The sequence below is a fragment of the Lissotriton helveticus genome, chromosome 11 (assembly GCF_964261635.1).
Source record: "Lissotriton helveticus chromosome 11, aLisHel1.1, whole genome shotgun sequence".
Lineage (NCBI taxonomy): Eukaryota > Metazoa > Chordata > Amphibia > Caudata > Salamandridae > Lissotriton > Lissotriton helveticus.
In genome coordinates, this window is record NC_136072.1 from 1,025,167,967 (window position 1) to 1,025,184,554 (window position 16,588).

The window sequence follows — 16,588 nt, forward strand, 5'->3', positions numbered from 1 at the left end:
GAAGTTTTTCAGTTAAGGAACTTTAGAGGATTAGCCTTTATTTTTGCTGTTTGGAAATCTCTGACCGCTGTTCTTGAATCGCACCTGAAAGTGAAGAACCATGATCTACTGCTCAGGATGTGCATGAGGCATTTAGGACCATGTTTCACTTAATGTAATTTGAACTGTAACATTGGCTTACTCACTTTAACCATTAAGCATTGCAAATATTCACAAATATTTAACTTTCATTTATTTGTAGATGGCAGGCGAGCAGAAAGCAAAGAAGACCAAAAAGCATCATGCAAGCCGCAACCCGGTTCTGGCTCGTGGTATCGGGAAATATTCCCGATCAGCGATGTTTGCCAGAAGAGCAATGTACAAGCGCAAGTACACTGCCACAGAATCAAAGGTAAGGGGGGGTTGTGGTTGGGAAAACAAAGTACTATGCATACAGCATTCCTTAGTTGGAATTCATGGCCAGATGTTTTTGCTTCTAGATTGAGAAGAAGGCAAGACCACCAGGAACTATTTCAAAGCCAGTAGGTGGAGACAAGAATGGAGGCACCCGTATGGTTAAGCTTCGTAAAATGGTAAACACAATTTCAATGTTGATTTATTCCCTTTAAGATTTTAAATTTGTTTCTCTGGAGGAATTATCTGCCTTTGCTTCACATGGCAGTTTTTAAGGACTCTCAAACAGGCTCTTTACTGATGTCCACTGGCGTTATTGCCTCTGATTTTTAAACCTCCCACCTCTAAAATGATATAATCCTATCTTTTTTTTTGTGCATCATTTTCTTAAGTGCTGCCAGAAATGTAACTTTAAACTTTGTGTTGTCCCTTGAGATTTGTCATTTGAGATAGTTTTCATTCAGGTTTGATATCAAAAGGTTTTGGGTACCTTTTTGGCTCTATAAATAACTTTAAGCTTGTTAACATCTGTTGGCACAATTGCCATTTTGGGGATTAGCAGAACAGATGTTAACACACTTGATTACGTAGAGCATGCCACTCGCAGTATCCTAACTGACTTTCAGAAGGCGCTGTGCTTCTTTATAGCTGAAGACTAGTAGCTGATTGGAATGCAGTGAGGTATGATCAGATCTCTTGGATGCATGTGATAACTTTGTAATATTTAACAGAAAGTGTTTAAGCTTATGAGAAATTCTAGGTAGCACAATATTTCTTCTTTGATACCCACATTCAATTCTCATAGTGAAGCTACAAAATCAGCTGGATGGATAAATTACATGGTTTGGTTATGGCCTAGTTTTGTGACACTATCAATGATTGAAGAATGACCATAAGTAGGTAAAGTTCTCATTTATACCAATAAAAAGAATTCAAACCTGTATTTTTATTTTTTTCCAGCCACGATACTATCCGACTGAGGATGTACCCCGTAAATTGCTGAGTCATGGTAAAAAGCCCTTCTCCCAGCATAAGCGCAAGCTGCGTGCCTCCATTTCTCCTGGGACAGTTCTGATTCTTCTTAATGGGCGTCACAGAGGAAAGGTACTCTTATCAACTGCTGCTACATGTTTAGACTTTTGTTATTAAATCGATTTTGAAGCAGAATAAACCTTAGCTCTGCTGTAGACCTGTTTCAGTATGCTAACCTTAAACTGTATATAAGTCTTTGGACCTGTACTACTGGCAACTGGTGTGTTTGAAAGTAAGAATGTTAAACCTGGAGCTGCCATCCAGTCATGCAAATCAAACTAAAACACCAGTGATTTAACGTTAAAATTCTGATTTACTTTGCTCCTTGTTAGACGATTTTATAGAACTTTTCAGAGAAGTGTCTAGGAGGCAAGTTGTGGTGGTTGAGTATTTTCCACTTGCACCCAGCCCCTGAAGAGTGACCGGATATCAAAAACATTTGCATAGTTATTCCTTCGGCCTGGCTTTCTGCACGGTCACCCCCAGACAGTTTGTCCTCGCCCCTATATTTGCGCTGAATTAATTTTTGTTGGCCATAGGGTTCTTTGTTCTTTACCCACTTCTAACCAGTGCAAATGTGCTGTGCGCTCTCATTTAAACATGGTAAAATTGGCCTATTTAATTTACTTAACACCCTAGTAAAATGGTATACATATACCCTTGGCCTGTAAATTAAATGCTACCAGTGGGTCTACAACATGTATTGTGCCACATACATAGGTAGGCCATAAAACATGTCCCAGGCCTGCCATTGCATCCTGAATAGTTTTAAATTTTCAATTCAACTTGGCGATACAGCCTCATTGCCAAGCCTTAAACACTGCTTTTGTTTGCATAAGTCACCCCTAAACAGTCAATAGAACAGAGTGAAATGCAATTAAAATATTTTACATGAGCTTTCAAGTTGTACACGTCCTGGTAGTGAAAATTCCGTAACTGCGTTTCACTACTGTGAGGCCTACCTCTCTCAGAGGGTAACATTGGGTTGACTCATTACATTGAATACATGCAAACTATGTATTGGTGTCTGAGAAATTGTAATTTTATGATCATGTCAGATTTTGTTACAATATGGAAAATTCTACTTTTGGAAAGCTGGCATTGTCCTGCCCTAAACTATTTGGTGCCTGGAGCTTCTCCTGGGTCGCATGGCTAGGTGTAGTTGGCAGTTGGACTTTGTTTATTCCTCCCAGACAGCCACTCACTATAGGGATTAGATGTGCCTGGATGGACCATCAATGGCAGGATAGTAGGGCGTAGCTGGGCACAGCCCCATGTGCAACATGATAGGCTGGCCTCTGCCTTCACACAACAGACTAGTCACCACTACATTGTCCCTGCAGGCAGCTTGGAGCCAAGGGAGTCGGGAAATGTGACGCACTTTAAAGGAAGACTTTAGAAACTTCTACTTCCAAGAAGACACCCGGTATAAAATAAATAAAAATAGGACCCTCATACCCCCTCTTTAGTTCACTTGCTGAATCTTCTGCAGGACTCTGAGGATTGCCTGCTGCTGTGGCATGTTATGTACTCTAGTGTTCTGCTGCACCTGGAAGGAATGCTTTGCCGCCTGGAGCTTGTGTTGAACCCTTGGAAGCCTGCCATGTTGCTTGAGTCCAGCTTATTCATCTGAAAAAGGACTACCAGACGTACTCCCAAGACTAGCTTGCTGGCCTCATGTTAAGAGCCACAGGAACATAACAGGCTCTCGCCTCCTTGACCCTGCACTTGGGCCCATCCTGAGGTAATCCTAACCCCCAAGTGTGCCCTTCTAGTCCCAAGCCCTTCGTTGTGGTGATAAAGATGCCTAGATAGTCAAATTCAAAACTTGGAACTTCGAAACATTTTGACTAAAAACTGCACTGGGACCAAACTGCTAATGTATCGGACCATGGTGCCTCGCTGGTCTGCTGTACTTCGTGCCAGCTTCTGCTATGTTCTTTTCCGAAGAAGCAAATCCCTCAGCTGCCCCTCTGCAAAGGAGTATCCGGCCTCCTAGAACTATTAGGGTACATTTCCTGCTCATTCCCACAGATTTTTGACTTCCAAAAAAGTGACCTAGTCCCAACGTAGAAATCGTCACCTTTCTTCTCTGACACAGCCTGCCGCTTTGGTTGGCTGAACGTTACCATTGCCAGGCCTTTTCTTCAAAATCTCTAAGGCCGCAGTTAAGCAATGGCCTGGCCTAATCCATGTGTATTTGACCTGCGCTTAATTGCGGTCAGTCATATTATTCGATTCTGACCCAGCCTCGCGCAACAAGCTGTCTACTGTTGGCGCTTTGATCTTTAGGTGTTAGTTTTTTATTTAAACTTTAGGAATTCATAGCATATCTCTGGTTCTAATTTTTTTATTTTTGTCATTTCATAAAATTCACTCTTTTTCTAAATTGGTGTGGTATTTTTCATGTTTTCTCTTTATTACTGTTTGTGTGCTGCATTAATACTTTACCCATTGCCTCTAAGTTAAGGCTGTTTTTTTGCCGAGTTGCCAGTGTGTTAAGGACCCGTTACTTTAGTGACTTTTGTGGTTCCCCTGACGGGATTGCAGCTGTACTTAAAGGGTCAACCCACCCTCCAATTTATCACATTCCTTATGGTGGAATTGTCTTCTCCAAGTGAAATAACCTGTTTTCTTTTCCATAAAACATATGTATTATCCCTGCCGAATTGGCATCTAGTTGTTTTTGCTCTTTAGAGTTGGGTCACCTACCTTTGTCTCATTCAAGCTTACTTTATTGGCATGCAAGCAATTTGTTTTCCCCATTTTTTTAGCATTCTCCTTCACTCGAAGCTAACAGAGCGGGGAAACTACTGGCATCATAGTTAAAACACAAATGCAACCAAGTGGCGATCTCATCAATTACAGACTCGGAACAACAAAATACACACAAGACGCAATGAGATTCTAAATATAGTCCAGGAATTCTACTCAGAACAATACAAGTCAGAGCAAACACTTAACTAAGAAGAATGCCCAAGATACCTAGACAGATTAGGGCTCCAAAAACTAGATCCCGCAGACACAGCAAAGGTAGGGCAAGAATTCAACGACACAGATCGAAATAGCAGTCTAGTCACTGAAAAAAATAAGGCCCCCGGACGGATACACCACGGGCTTCTATAAGACCTACTTACCCTAATTAATACCAATCATGGAAGAGGTATTCGGCAAGTTCGGCTGTGTCTCTGACTGCGTCGTGGTGAAAGACCGAGAAACCGGCAGTTCCCGAGGCTTCGGCTTCGTCACCTTCAGGTACGCTCAAGACGCCAAGGATGCGCTGCAAGGCATGAACAGAGAGCCTGGACAGAAGGCAGATCCGCGTGGACCTGGCCGGCAAGTCCTCCGGCGGAGGTCGTGGTGGAGGATATCGCAGAGGATCCGGTGGAGGATATCGCGGAGGCAGCTATGGCAGGAGCGGCGGATATGGAGGCGGCGGTGGAGGCGGCAGGAGCAGCGGATTCGACCGGTCCGGCGGATCCTATTATGATAACTAAATTTCAGGCATGACATCGCCTCAACCTCTTTCAATGGCTGCATTTATAAAGACTTTGGAGCTTCGCTGATTGGTTTACTGCACCTCCATCCTGCGCTTGTCGACCAGTCCGATGCACAGTATAGAATCTTGAGTTGTTTTTGTCCGTGCCCTTCACGAGCTGGTCCATCCTTCACAAATGCAATGTTTACTTGAGAGCGGAAACTAAACAAGCTGTGGAATCTTCTGAAAGTGCATTATTGACTTCACCACGTGTTAACATTTCTTAGAGTAGCGGGATACACCCACAGACGTGGGGTACCGCCCTGGAGCAGCCGAAAGACCTTGTTTTACTGTAAAGTAACGCCTCTGTTCTTGTAGCTTTCCGTGAAAGGTTCTTAACCACTTCGACGCTAATGACAAAGCCAGCTCGTCATGGGCGTTACCTGCCCTGCGCTCATGACGAGCTGGCTTTGTCACAAACAAGCCATTTACATCTTTCTCAGCGCAGGGCAGGTAAACGCGGTAGCGCTGAAGGTGTTAATGTCCTTTTTGGGTCTCGCTGGCAATGCATCCGCAAGGATGCATGTGTCCAGCTGGAGACGTATAGTGATCAGTCTGGGGGGGAAGGAGGACAAGAGGGTGTACGAGCTTTTTCTCCTGGATTCGTGTGCGCGAACGCGCACGTTCCGTCCTGCGCCGTGCACTTCTCTCCCATACTCCCATACACACACGCGCGCACACGCACTTACGCAGGCCCCCAGACAGGCAACCCCCCCAGTCACACACACACACGCTCACACATAGACACAGCCCGCCGCGCGCACACACACACATGTCCCCCGCTCTCGCAGCCCAGCAAGAAGGCGAAGCCCCACTCACCGGCAGCAGGACTCTTCCTCCCTTCTTCGGCACCGGGGTGCAGGGTAGGCTCCTGCCTGCTCCGGTGCTCAGAACAATCGCGGCTCTTCCGTGGGAGGCGGGGTAGGCTCCCGCCCTCCTACTTCCTGTTTCCGGTTGTCCCGCCCAGCCTGCCTGACTTCCTGGTCGCAGGCCGGCGGCGATGCGTGGACTTGTTGTTGGCACAGTCACTAACAGCAGCAAAACATGCAAATAAGTATGCATCCAGTTGAAACAATAAATGCGCTTTTCACCTCGTAGAACAGAACTTCTCTAACTGCCAGTCCCTCGCTCGCCAGTTTTAATACTGTCCGTTAGGAAGAACTTTAGAAACGCAAGTGCCTTAAAAATACTTGTTAAATATGTGAAATACGTTTCTTGCCACATTACAGTCTGAGGTACCCAGTGACCTGATACTCTTTTCTGACGTCCCACCTAGTAGGCATGCTCAGCATGTTTACGTTATCCACTTTTCAGTTTGTGGCATGACAATCATTGAGCCTGGTGCTAGTGACAGCTGGTGGGTTTTAATAGTGGCGGTTTAATAGAAAGCTCGGCCCATTGATTTTGCGCCATTTTTGCAGCTGACTAAATAAACACCGCAAAAGCATATGGCGCCCCTTCCTGCGCGCGCGACGACTGGAGCAGTATCGCGATATTCCCCGTTAGAAAGCAGCAAGGCAGGTGCCGGATCTGTTGTGTATCTGTCGGCCCGGCTGCGTAGTTCCGGTGGTGTGTTAAGAGGCAGAAAGGGGGAAGAGATTGTGCGCTGCGGAACAAAGTGCCTCGGGGCAATGCAGGGACGCAGAACATGAACAGGCAGGGCAATGGTTGAGCTAGGAGCTCAAAACAGCCCAGGAAAAGGTTCCGACGCAGGCACTACATTGCTCGGGGCGAATGACAGTACCGAAAGATTCAGAGCACAGCTAAACTGAGTTGGAGGACACCAGAATTATCACAGGATTGTTTTAGTAAAAGTTACAGGAGATTAATTGTATACTACAACTCTACCAACATATTGGTCCATTTGTTTTCGGTAGGCTCTGAAAAAACCTTGTATATTCAAATAAGTGAGGTTTGGCACAGAGCGCTGGAGCATTACTTTCCCATAGGAGCAAAGCAAGCCATACCCTTAAGAAATGACTTCACCCCATCCAGAGCCCAAAGCACACACTATCACCAGCCACTCGTTTTCCTGTACCCAACAAAGCCAGGCCACTCCCGACAAGAACCCGGCCGCCCAGTGGCTTGCACTGCATTAAAAAAGCAACGCTTTAGGAAGGGCACATTTTGGAGTCAATATAGCTGATGTCTGTTAAGATTTTCAAGATTTCACTTCTGCAAACTCTCCCTCATTTCGCAGTAGTCAGCCTCTTTTTGGGTCTCGCTGGTAATGCATCCAAAGGATGCATGTGTCCAGCTGGAGACGTATAGTTATCGGTCTGGGGTGAAGGAGGACAAGAGGGTGTACGAGCTTTTTTTCCTGGATTCGTGTGCGCGAACGCGCACGTTCCGTCCTGCGCCGTGCACTTCCCTCCCATACTCCCAGCCTAACGCGCATGCATGCACACAGACACACACACACGCGCACGCACTTACACTTACACAGACACGCAGGCACCCAGACAGGCAACCCCCCCCCCCCATAGTCACACACACACACACAGACTCCAAGACACATACACACACGCACGCTCACACACAGACACAGGCCGCACGCGCGCACACACACGTCCCCCGCCCTCGCAGCCCAGCAAGAAGGCGAAGCCCTACTCACCGGCAGCAGGACTCTTCCTCCCTTCTTCGGCACCGGGGCGCAGGGTAGGCTCCTGCCTGCTCCGGTGCTCCAAACAATCGCGGCTCTTCCGTGGGAGGCGGGGTAGGCTCCCGCCCTCCTACTTCCTGTTTCCGGTTGTCCCGCCCGGCCTGCCTGACTTCCTGGTCGCAGGCCGGCGGCGTTGCGTGGACTTGGTGGAGTCGAGCAATGTAATCTGTAACTCCATGTGGGGCCTTCACTTGGGGAATCCTCACCAATCTTCACTTTTTCTATTCCACTACATCCACTGATGCTACTTATAAAGCTTACTCTCTGTGCTTTACCAAGAAGCTTGTTCCTTTATTTTTCAAATGTTTCCTTTTTTAGATGCTTCCGTTGCGCTTCTGGGATGCCATCTAAGTCATGTAAATACAAAACATTGCATTACAAATGCTATAGGTATCACATTTGCGAAAGTTATAACTATTGGCATTGTAAATGACAAAGCTATTAATTTAGCTATTTAAAAAAAAAACATAAATAAAAACTTTGCCATTTACAATACCAATAGCTCAAACTTTCCTAATGCGAGACCCATTGCATTGCAAATGCTTGTTTTACTGAAAGAAATGCATATTCAGTGTTCGAAGTGGTTAGGAATATTGTGTTCCCAATTGTTTTTGGCTTCATGAAGCCCTATTAAAAGACGGTCTGGATTACAAAAAAAAAAGGGTCTTCAACCACGCTGCAAACACGGGGTAGTACCCCAGTCCATGACAGAGGCTAATATAATAGTCCTCCTTAAGGAAGGCAAAGACCACCATCTACCAAAAAATTAGACCCATATCTCTCATCAATGTGGACTGTAAAATCTACGCCAAAATCCTGGCGGTTAGACTAAACAGGATTCTACCCAAATGAATAAGTAATGCCCAAGTCGGGTTCATACGTAATCGTATGTCTAACCACAATACACGGCTCTTCTGCCACATACTAGATCAAATCTCCACGAAATCAGAGCCGGCTGTGGCGATAGCACTAGACGCAGAGAAGGCCTTTAATAAGGTCTCCTGGGCCTTCCTAAAGCAATGCATGCAGACCTCCAACCTGGGAGAGAGATGTATTAGGATGACATGGGACCTTTACCAGACACCCTTCGCCCGTATCGCACTGAAGATTTTCACCGGAAAAAAAGATAACATGGTCACCAAACTACTCTGACGCAACAAGAAGGCAAGGATTAGTATTAAGAAACTGAGACTAGCGAAATCCCCAGGGGGGAGGGGGGTTAATCTAGCAGACTTCAAAGTTTTCCAATTAGCCTTCCTAGCAAAACGGGGAACACAATGGGTGACCACGACACTCGATTACACACCAGAATGGCTACAGGTGGAGAAAGCCATTCTGAACATACTAACCCCTTTTAACAGCAAACACATACCCACACACATCTAAACTGATCTTGAACACTAAAATAACCCTCCTAAAACTCGACACGAAAATGGAGATTAGCATTTATTTATTTATTTTTATTTTGAAAGTTTTGTATAGCGCGAACAAGATCTTTACAGATATCAGCACTTCACATAGGAAAGGGGAGCATGAGGGAACATAGTCAAACAGGTAAGTAAAAATGCTAGTAGTACAGACACGTGGCAACCAAGAAAATCACATAAAACATTAATACATATAAAACAAATAAGCCACGGGGTCGAACAAGGAGTACCGAGCAGCGCGGAGTCTTAAAGTTCAGAATAGCAGTTCAGGTGTATTTAGCCATGAATATAGCTTTTACTTCTTTCTTAAACAGTGCAGTGGAGGAGATAAGCCTTGTTTCAGGGGGGAGGGAGTTCCAGATCCTGGGTGCCATTCCTGAGAAGGAGCGTTTATAAGTTTTTTCCTTCCGGAATCTTCGAGGCTTCAGCAGAAGATTGTTTGTGCCTCTGGTGTTTCTAGAGCCACCAGAGATTGTCAGCTTCTGAGTGAGATAGCTTGGTGCGCTCATGTGGACAGCTTTATGCGTCATGCAGGCGATTTTCAGATGTATTCTGGCTTCGAAAGGCAGCCAGTTCAGGTTTTTAAAGTCAGGGGAGATATGTGAGTGTTTTCTTGAACCAGTGATGAGTCTCGCTGCAGCGTTTAGAGAAGCTCTTAGTGGAGCAGTAGTAGTTAGGGGGAGTCCGCAGAGGGCGATGCTGCCATAGCATCAAAGGGTCAAAGTCAGAATCATTGTGGGCAAACCCAAGGATAAAATATAAGGGGAAAAGCCTTAACTATGAGACCTGGATACAAAACGGTATGTTACCCACACCAACTTGGGAGGGGGCATCCCCCATCACATTCTCTGAACTTAAAGCAGTACACCAACTAGAAGACTTAAACCTATACAGATTCCTAAAGGTTAAAGCAGCCCTGTCAAAGACAAACTTAACCCGCAACCAACCCTCGATCTTCAGTTATGTAGCTAACCAACAAACTAGGGCATCAAGTCTCGCAAATATACAAGTTACTACGCCCGAAAACTACCAAACTTAATTCCAAAACAATTGACTTCTGGGACAAACTGATCCACCCCGCTAAATGACCAAGAATGGAGAACAATGTGGGCCTCGGCCACAAGAAATAAGATCTCCCCAGTTTTCCCACTAACAAAACTCTGGCTACTCCACAACCTTCTGGATCCCAGACCGCCTACACGCTCCTGGCCTCAGGGAGGACCCCCTCTGTTGGAGCTGACACATAGAGAAGGGGGGACCTTGCACACCTTATCTTCCATTGCCCAACACTCCAGGTTTTCTTGGGAAGAGTATTTGATTTCATAGACAATGTGTTCAAATCCAAACCAACAAGGGATTTCTCCTCCTTCGTGACGGCGTTTATGCGAACTGACCTCGCCTCTGTGTGAGAGAGAGAGAGCGAAGGAACTTATGGACCTGCTACTGACTGCTGCAGTCAAAATGGTGCTGAACTGGAAAGTCACTAGCAAAACTAGCTACTCAGTATGGATAAACTGGGTTACTCGCCTCAGAGGAGCGGACCGTATGGCGCTGCAGTATTTCCCCCTGTAAAGCATCTAGGGGACTGTGGGAAGTGCTTGACTGGTCCCTAGACCCCTACAAGCCGCCCTAGACAACTTTGACTAAGTGTGCTCCTAGGGAGACTCGCAAACGAATGTACTAAACCAGAGTGGTGATAATACTTAAGGCAGGAGATGTAGCAGACGCTAATGGTTTAAACCATGTTTGTATACCACTCTAATGGTCTAACCTATCCCCCCCCTCATTTCCTTTCCTAACTACTGTCCTTTCTTTCTTTACATCAAAATCTAACCAGCAAGAGGGGATTCACATTTATAACATGTTCTATTGACTGATGCCAATTGTGATGTACCTTACAACCGTATTAATGACTGTATACAGTAAATAAAAAAAGCATACAGCCAACCCAAAACTGATTCAAACTGGGAAAGGGAGGCAGGAACCTTCCTACAGGCTTGAATTTTTATGCTGTTGCTATATCAAGAATATTGGTTTTAGTATGCTAATTGAGCAGTTCTTGATTAGTGTGGCGAAGCTCCACAAGTTAATTCAATGTGCCTCTTTAAATGACCAGTAACTGACTTAACAAAAACCATGAACTTTTTTTCTTTTTTATACAGCGTGTAATGTGTTTGAAGCAGCTTGCATCTGGTTTGCTCCTTGTAACAGGTAAGAAACAAGCCCCATAGCGATGTAAATTACTATAATGAATCACATGTCATTCTATGCAGAATTGCTTGAAGTTTATACAAAGCATTTCAGTTGAAAATGAGCATTAACTGAACTTTTTCTGTCTACGTTGTCGGCCTTCTGGACACATTTTTATTATTTGCGGAGCTGTATATTTCATTGCCAACAGATGCTTTATTCAAACACAATGAATGGTGTGCCAGATGCGCTTGTAATGGCTTTTGGAGATACAAAGGCTCTTTTGTCCATCTTGTTTGTACTGTAATAAGGGCACAGCTTTAGTATGCTGCATGCTAGTCTGGTTTCCTAGCATTGCATCTTGCACATTTGATGTGTTAACCGATCGTCCTTTCCTCACTTGTGCAGCATAACCATGAATCGTAGTGAGGGTGTCGGTACTGATGCCATTGCATTTGAAAGTACTTCTTAACTGTAGCGTAGACTGTATATAATTTAGAACTTGTCAATGTTATTTGAGTCTATTCTGATGTATGGAAAACATGAAGTACTATTACTGTTAAACCACCAAAGAGAATTATCCAGGAGCAACAGATACTACTAAAACATCAGGCGCGTGCAAAATAAAATCCATAAAAGAGCAAGGGGCCATCCTTTGAAAACACCTTCAATTTGCCATGGTAGTACTATAAGGAACCCACTTAAATGGCAGTGCACCACCTCATTGGGATCACTGAGGAGTAGGGCGGTACAGTGAGACCGTTTCAGGTCCAAGGCCCCTCCATGCCCAAAATGGGAAGAGGCACAAGAAGACACTTTACCGCGTCAGTCCTTCACCTAGATGCCTTTAGTTTGGGGGTGGGAGGAGAGGTTAGTAGTTAAGGCTGGTTAGAGAGATGGGGAGTTGGGGGGGGTGGGGGGGGGTTGAGCGAGTGCTAATGGGAGAAGCCTGTAATGTCACTTGGAAGTGGTCATGACTTAGCCCAGCTTTTATGTGAGGCAGATAACTGTGCAGGAAGTTTACTTCACACCATTCTCCCGATACAAACCTTTGGGTGCGAATGAGAGACTCGCCTTCCGCAAACTCCAGAACTAGGTGCACGTATTACACTGCCGTAAGTTAAATAAACTAGCATTTGCAATGCAATAGGTTTTGCAATTACGAGATTTTGAGCTATTGGCATTGCAAATGAGAGTGCCTTTCATTTACGTGTTTAAAAAACCTGCAATAATAACATGCATTGTCATTTACAATACCATTAGGTCAAGTTTCGAAAATGCGAGACCTATTGCATTGCAAATGCTTGTTTTAATGGAAATGGAAGGTTTGTTGGAAGAAACAGTGTAAGATGGTATCAAGATAATGTGCTGGTGTGGGAGGAACACAATGAAAGGCTGAGGCAGGTTCCGACACCTTTTCATGAAAAAGGTTTAACTCCAAATGCAGAAAAGTGCGAGTTTGGGGTAAGTGATATATATTATTTGGGCACATGTCTGCAGATGGCCTACGGCCATAGGAGGAAATGGTGGATGCCATAAGCAAAATGTCTTTGACAGTGAAAAAATAGAGGGGTTATTTCATTTTAGTAGGTTTCAGTTCTAAAAATCACTATTCCAGGTCTGGCCAGAACGCAAGCAATGAGGTGGTTGTTAGAAAAAGGGTGTGCCTTATAAATGGTCAGATGAGTAGGAGATTCTTGGAGACTAAGAAGTGTTTACAGAACCTTCAGGCTTTTGCAAACATAAAACAAATTGGTGCTGTGCTCATGCAGAGGTAGCCGGGAGAAAAGATAACATCTGTGTTTGCAAGCCTGTCATTGAGAGAGCTTGTGTGTGTGCTGTTCGGTTATGGGGAGAAAGAGAGGTCCTTGCTGTGCATTGGGCCTTGGAGAAATTAGGACGTTTTTTGTGGGGTGACACGTTGGTGGTATAAAAAAAATCATAAGCCACTGCGGGAAATATTCATGAAGGAGCTTGATGGAATAGTTGTTGGGTCATTGATTTACAAGAATTCTCATTTGTGTTGGAATACTTACCCTGCATATGAAATGATGCACCCGATTGTCGAGATTGCTTTGCATTGAGCAAAACCAATTGAATCTGGGTGAGTTGGATGCGTTCATGGAGATGAATTTGTGTTGACTGATGGAGTGGTTTCAGAAAGTAAGTGGAAGAAGGCGTTGTACAACAACGGTGTTTTGAAAGCTGTATCAACAAGGTTGAGACATGATTGAAACAAGACGGAGGACATTGCTGTGGGGAGGGGGGAGGAGAAATGCGACACGGCCGCAGCAGGGGGCGGAGCGGGGAGAGCGGCGATGAGGGAGAGACCCGGCCTGGCGGCCGTGAATAGTGTGAAGCAGCAGGGGCCTTTGAAGTGAAGCTAAGATTCACTTCAAAGGTGTGGGAGGAGTGCGGCTGAGGCAGAGCGCGCGCTGGGGGAAGCTTGTGGGGCGGAGCGGGAAGAGCTGCTGGGGAACAGATGGCTGGCGATTTGATGCTGTGCACGCGCATTTTAGGTCAATGCGCTTGCGCATTGACCTAAAAGCGCACGGGCACAGCCTCAAATCGCCAGCTAGTTAAACCTCTGTTTAAGCCCCTATAGTCTCGCGCCGCTCAATGCACATTGAGAGGCGAGACCTAAAAATTGAAACAGTTACTTTGTGTTCTCAAATATAAAAAAAAAAGCGTCCACTCACTCAGTGGTGCTCCAATCATTTAAAAAGAATAAATCCACACTAGAGAGCTTTTGTTTGGGGGTGTGAAGAGACTTGAGCATCGAATTGGATATCAGGGAAAAGCACTATGTCCCTCTGCTACACCAACTTCCAACGGAGGAACTACTTCACTGGGTCAACTGGATGGGTTTGGTTTGTCCAGTGAATTATATTCAGTGAGGTAATTAGAAAATGTCTTTCACATGTTTCACATGTTACATTGTATGTCCACCATTTATTTGAAATGTAATCCAGGCGACTAATTCCATTCTTCGGCCCCACCTCATCGGATTCATGGAGGTCCTTCTGGCTGAAGCGACCCCCTCCACGTGGCACTGTTGAGAATTAGGCATCACATTTGACAGCGCCCTTTCCATTTAACCACAAATTCAGGAGCCTCCTTTCATGTGCGCACATAACCCCTTTCCTGAAGGCTCTACATTGACGTCTTATTAAAAAACGGATTCTCTTTAAAACTCTAGTCCTTGTCCACAAAGCACTGCATGCCACTGGAGCTGGTTATTTGCGGAAGAGGATTAATGATTATATCCTCAAGAAACCTTTAGTCCTCCCTCGATCGGCTGGCCAGAGCCCCCAAGATATATTGTGCAAGAAGTAAAGGCAGGTTTCCTACCTAGGACATGTTGTCTGGAATAAGCCTCTGGAGCTAGGGACCACAACTAAGCTAGCAGTCTTGAAGAGAAAGTTAAACACATGGCTCTTCCAACAAGAGTGATTTGTTGACCATGAAATGTAGGTAGTCGGGAATTAACTCCAGGACGCTCTCCTTAGTGTCTGCACGCTCTATAAATCCCATACATACATTCCAGCTCATTTAAAAAAAAAGTCTGATCCGGTCCTATTTTTGCAGTGTATTCTGAAGGACTTTGCTTTTATTTTATTCTGCTGCTAGCCTATTAAATAGCTTGAATGTAGCCGTGTGTGCATATGCTGGTGGTGACTTTTTTGCTGATTCTTTGGTTCAGTGCCCGCCTGTTGGTGTCTGCTCTCTGTATGTTGGTTACATTATATTGAAAGTATAGCAGCACTGAGTTTGCATCAGTTGAGTTCAATGATGGCAGTCAGTATGCCACATCTGAACTGGTGTGTGTGTGTGTGTGTGTGTGTGTGTGTGTACGTACGAGGGATCAGCCTAGAAGTGTCATGTTAGGAGTTTGCGTGGGATTTTGTATGGAGGGGCCCTTGGAAGCATCTATAGTGGAGTATACAACCTCTTCTGTTGTATGGATATGAGAAGTTTGGAAGTATCTCAGATGCACACATGTTCTTTTGCATTTAGGGTTCTCTGGCGAGAGACGTTCTCTGGAGAGAGACTAACTATACAAACAATGCAAGTTCACATTCTCTCATAAATGGACCACGATACAGCCAGTAATTTGAGATAATGGGTCAATGGGGTTTTTATAATGGTTTTTACTTATCCATTTCTCACCATGCGACCACCTTCCTACTTGAATTTATTTAAGTCTTGGTTGGTCTGTATGTCAAACTGACATCCTGCTAAAGTTTCGATGGATCTTTGCTAAGATCTTAGTATTTCAGCAATTGTTTTTTTTTCTTAATACTTCCAGGTCCATTGGTTATAAATCGCATTCCACTGCGTAGAGCTCACCAGAAATTCGTCATTGCCACTTCTACCAAGATTGACATCTCTTCAGTAAAAATACCTAAACATCTAACTGACTCCTACTTCAAGAAGAAGAAGCTGCGCAAACCCAAACACCAAGAGGGTGAAATCTTTGACACCGAGAAAGAAGTAAGAATATATATTGGGTTCAACCTAGATCATTAGTACATTATCTGTTTATTTTGTGTGGATTAGTAAAAGCAAAACTGTGAGTTTGTATTGCAATGTCGACCAAAGCAAAAGTAAGGCATATGTTGTTGAAATTGACAGTTAACGTTTCTGTTTAAAAAACAACAAAAAAAGCTACCATGTTTACCTTTTTAAGCTGCTGGCAAATTGATTCTTTATACCTGACTTTATATTCCTCCTATGGCTTTTTGGCATAGGCACTTTGTAAGTCGAGACTCCTTTTGGCACTTTAATGAGCTGTGAATGGGTGTCTTAGTGATAAAACTTTGCAAGTCGTTTTTCTAACTGTTATGCCCTGTACCCATGTTGCCTAAAATCTATACTTAGTATTATTCATTTTAAACGATTTTTTTTAACCTCTGCAGAAATACGAGGTAACGGAGCAGCGCAAAAATGACCAGAAGCTAGTGGATTCGCAGCTCTTGCCTCTCATCAAGAAAGAACCCCAACTGCGTGGTTACTTGAGATCTACGTTTTGCCTAGCCAATGGAGTTTATCCACACAAACTGGTTTTCTAATTGGTTAGAAAATTGCTCATTAAAAGAAAACGTTCTTAAGCCGTGATTGTTTTCGTTGTTGCTGTATTTCATACTTCAACCTGCACAAACATTGCAGACTCCCAATTTAAAGAAATTTAGCACTTTTCTCTCCAGAGACGTTTTCTAAAGTCTTACTGATAGATCGGGTTGTTGGTATAAAAAGATTTCAAGTGGGCGTTATTCAGTGAGGTTTTTTTCTTCACAGTGGGCTTCAGTTGTGATTTTGTTTATATGCAATTGTGGCATTTCTGCG

At 44.4% G+C, this 16,588-nt stretch overlaps 1 protein-coding gene across 1 annotated transcript; it reads left to right on the forward strand.

The window, feature by feature from the left end:
- Window positions 1-221: 221 nt before the first annotated feature.
- On the forward strand, window positions 222-16,360 carry RPL6 (ribosomal protein L6). The gene is made up of 6 exons (XM_078667420.1): window positions 222-391; window positions 480-572; window positions 1,354-1,497; window positions 11,215-11,263; window positions 15,552-15,736; window positions 16,162-16,360. Exons 1-6 carry the CDS (start codon window positions 242-244, stop codon window positions 16,312-16,314), a joined length of 774 nt encoding a protein of 257 aa, XP_078523546.1. The 5' UTR covers window positions 222-241; the 3' UTR covers window positions 16,315-16,360.
- Window positions 16,361-16,588: the final 228 nt, after the last annotated feature.

What these genes read in the sequence shown, in the direction of transcription:
- RPL6 (XM_078667420.1), top strand. Translation starts at nt 242, where the DNA reads ATGGCAGGCGAGCAGAAAGCAAAGAAGACCAAAAAGCATCATGCAAGC. An exon ending in TGGTTAAGCTTCGTAAAATG is followed by an intron (nt 573 to 1,353) that starts GTAAACACAATT and finishes ATTTTTTTCCAG; the next exon opens with CCACGATACTATCCGACTGA. An exon ending in TGGTTTGCTCCTTGTAACAG is followed by an intron (nt 11,264 to 15,551) that starts GTAAGAAACAAG and finishes TAATACTTCCAG; the next exon opens with GTCCATTGGTTATAAATCGC.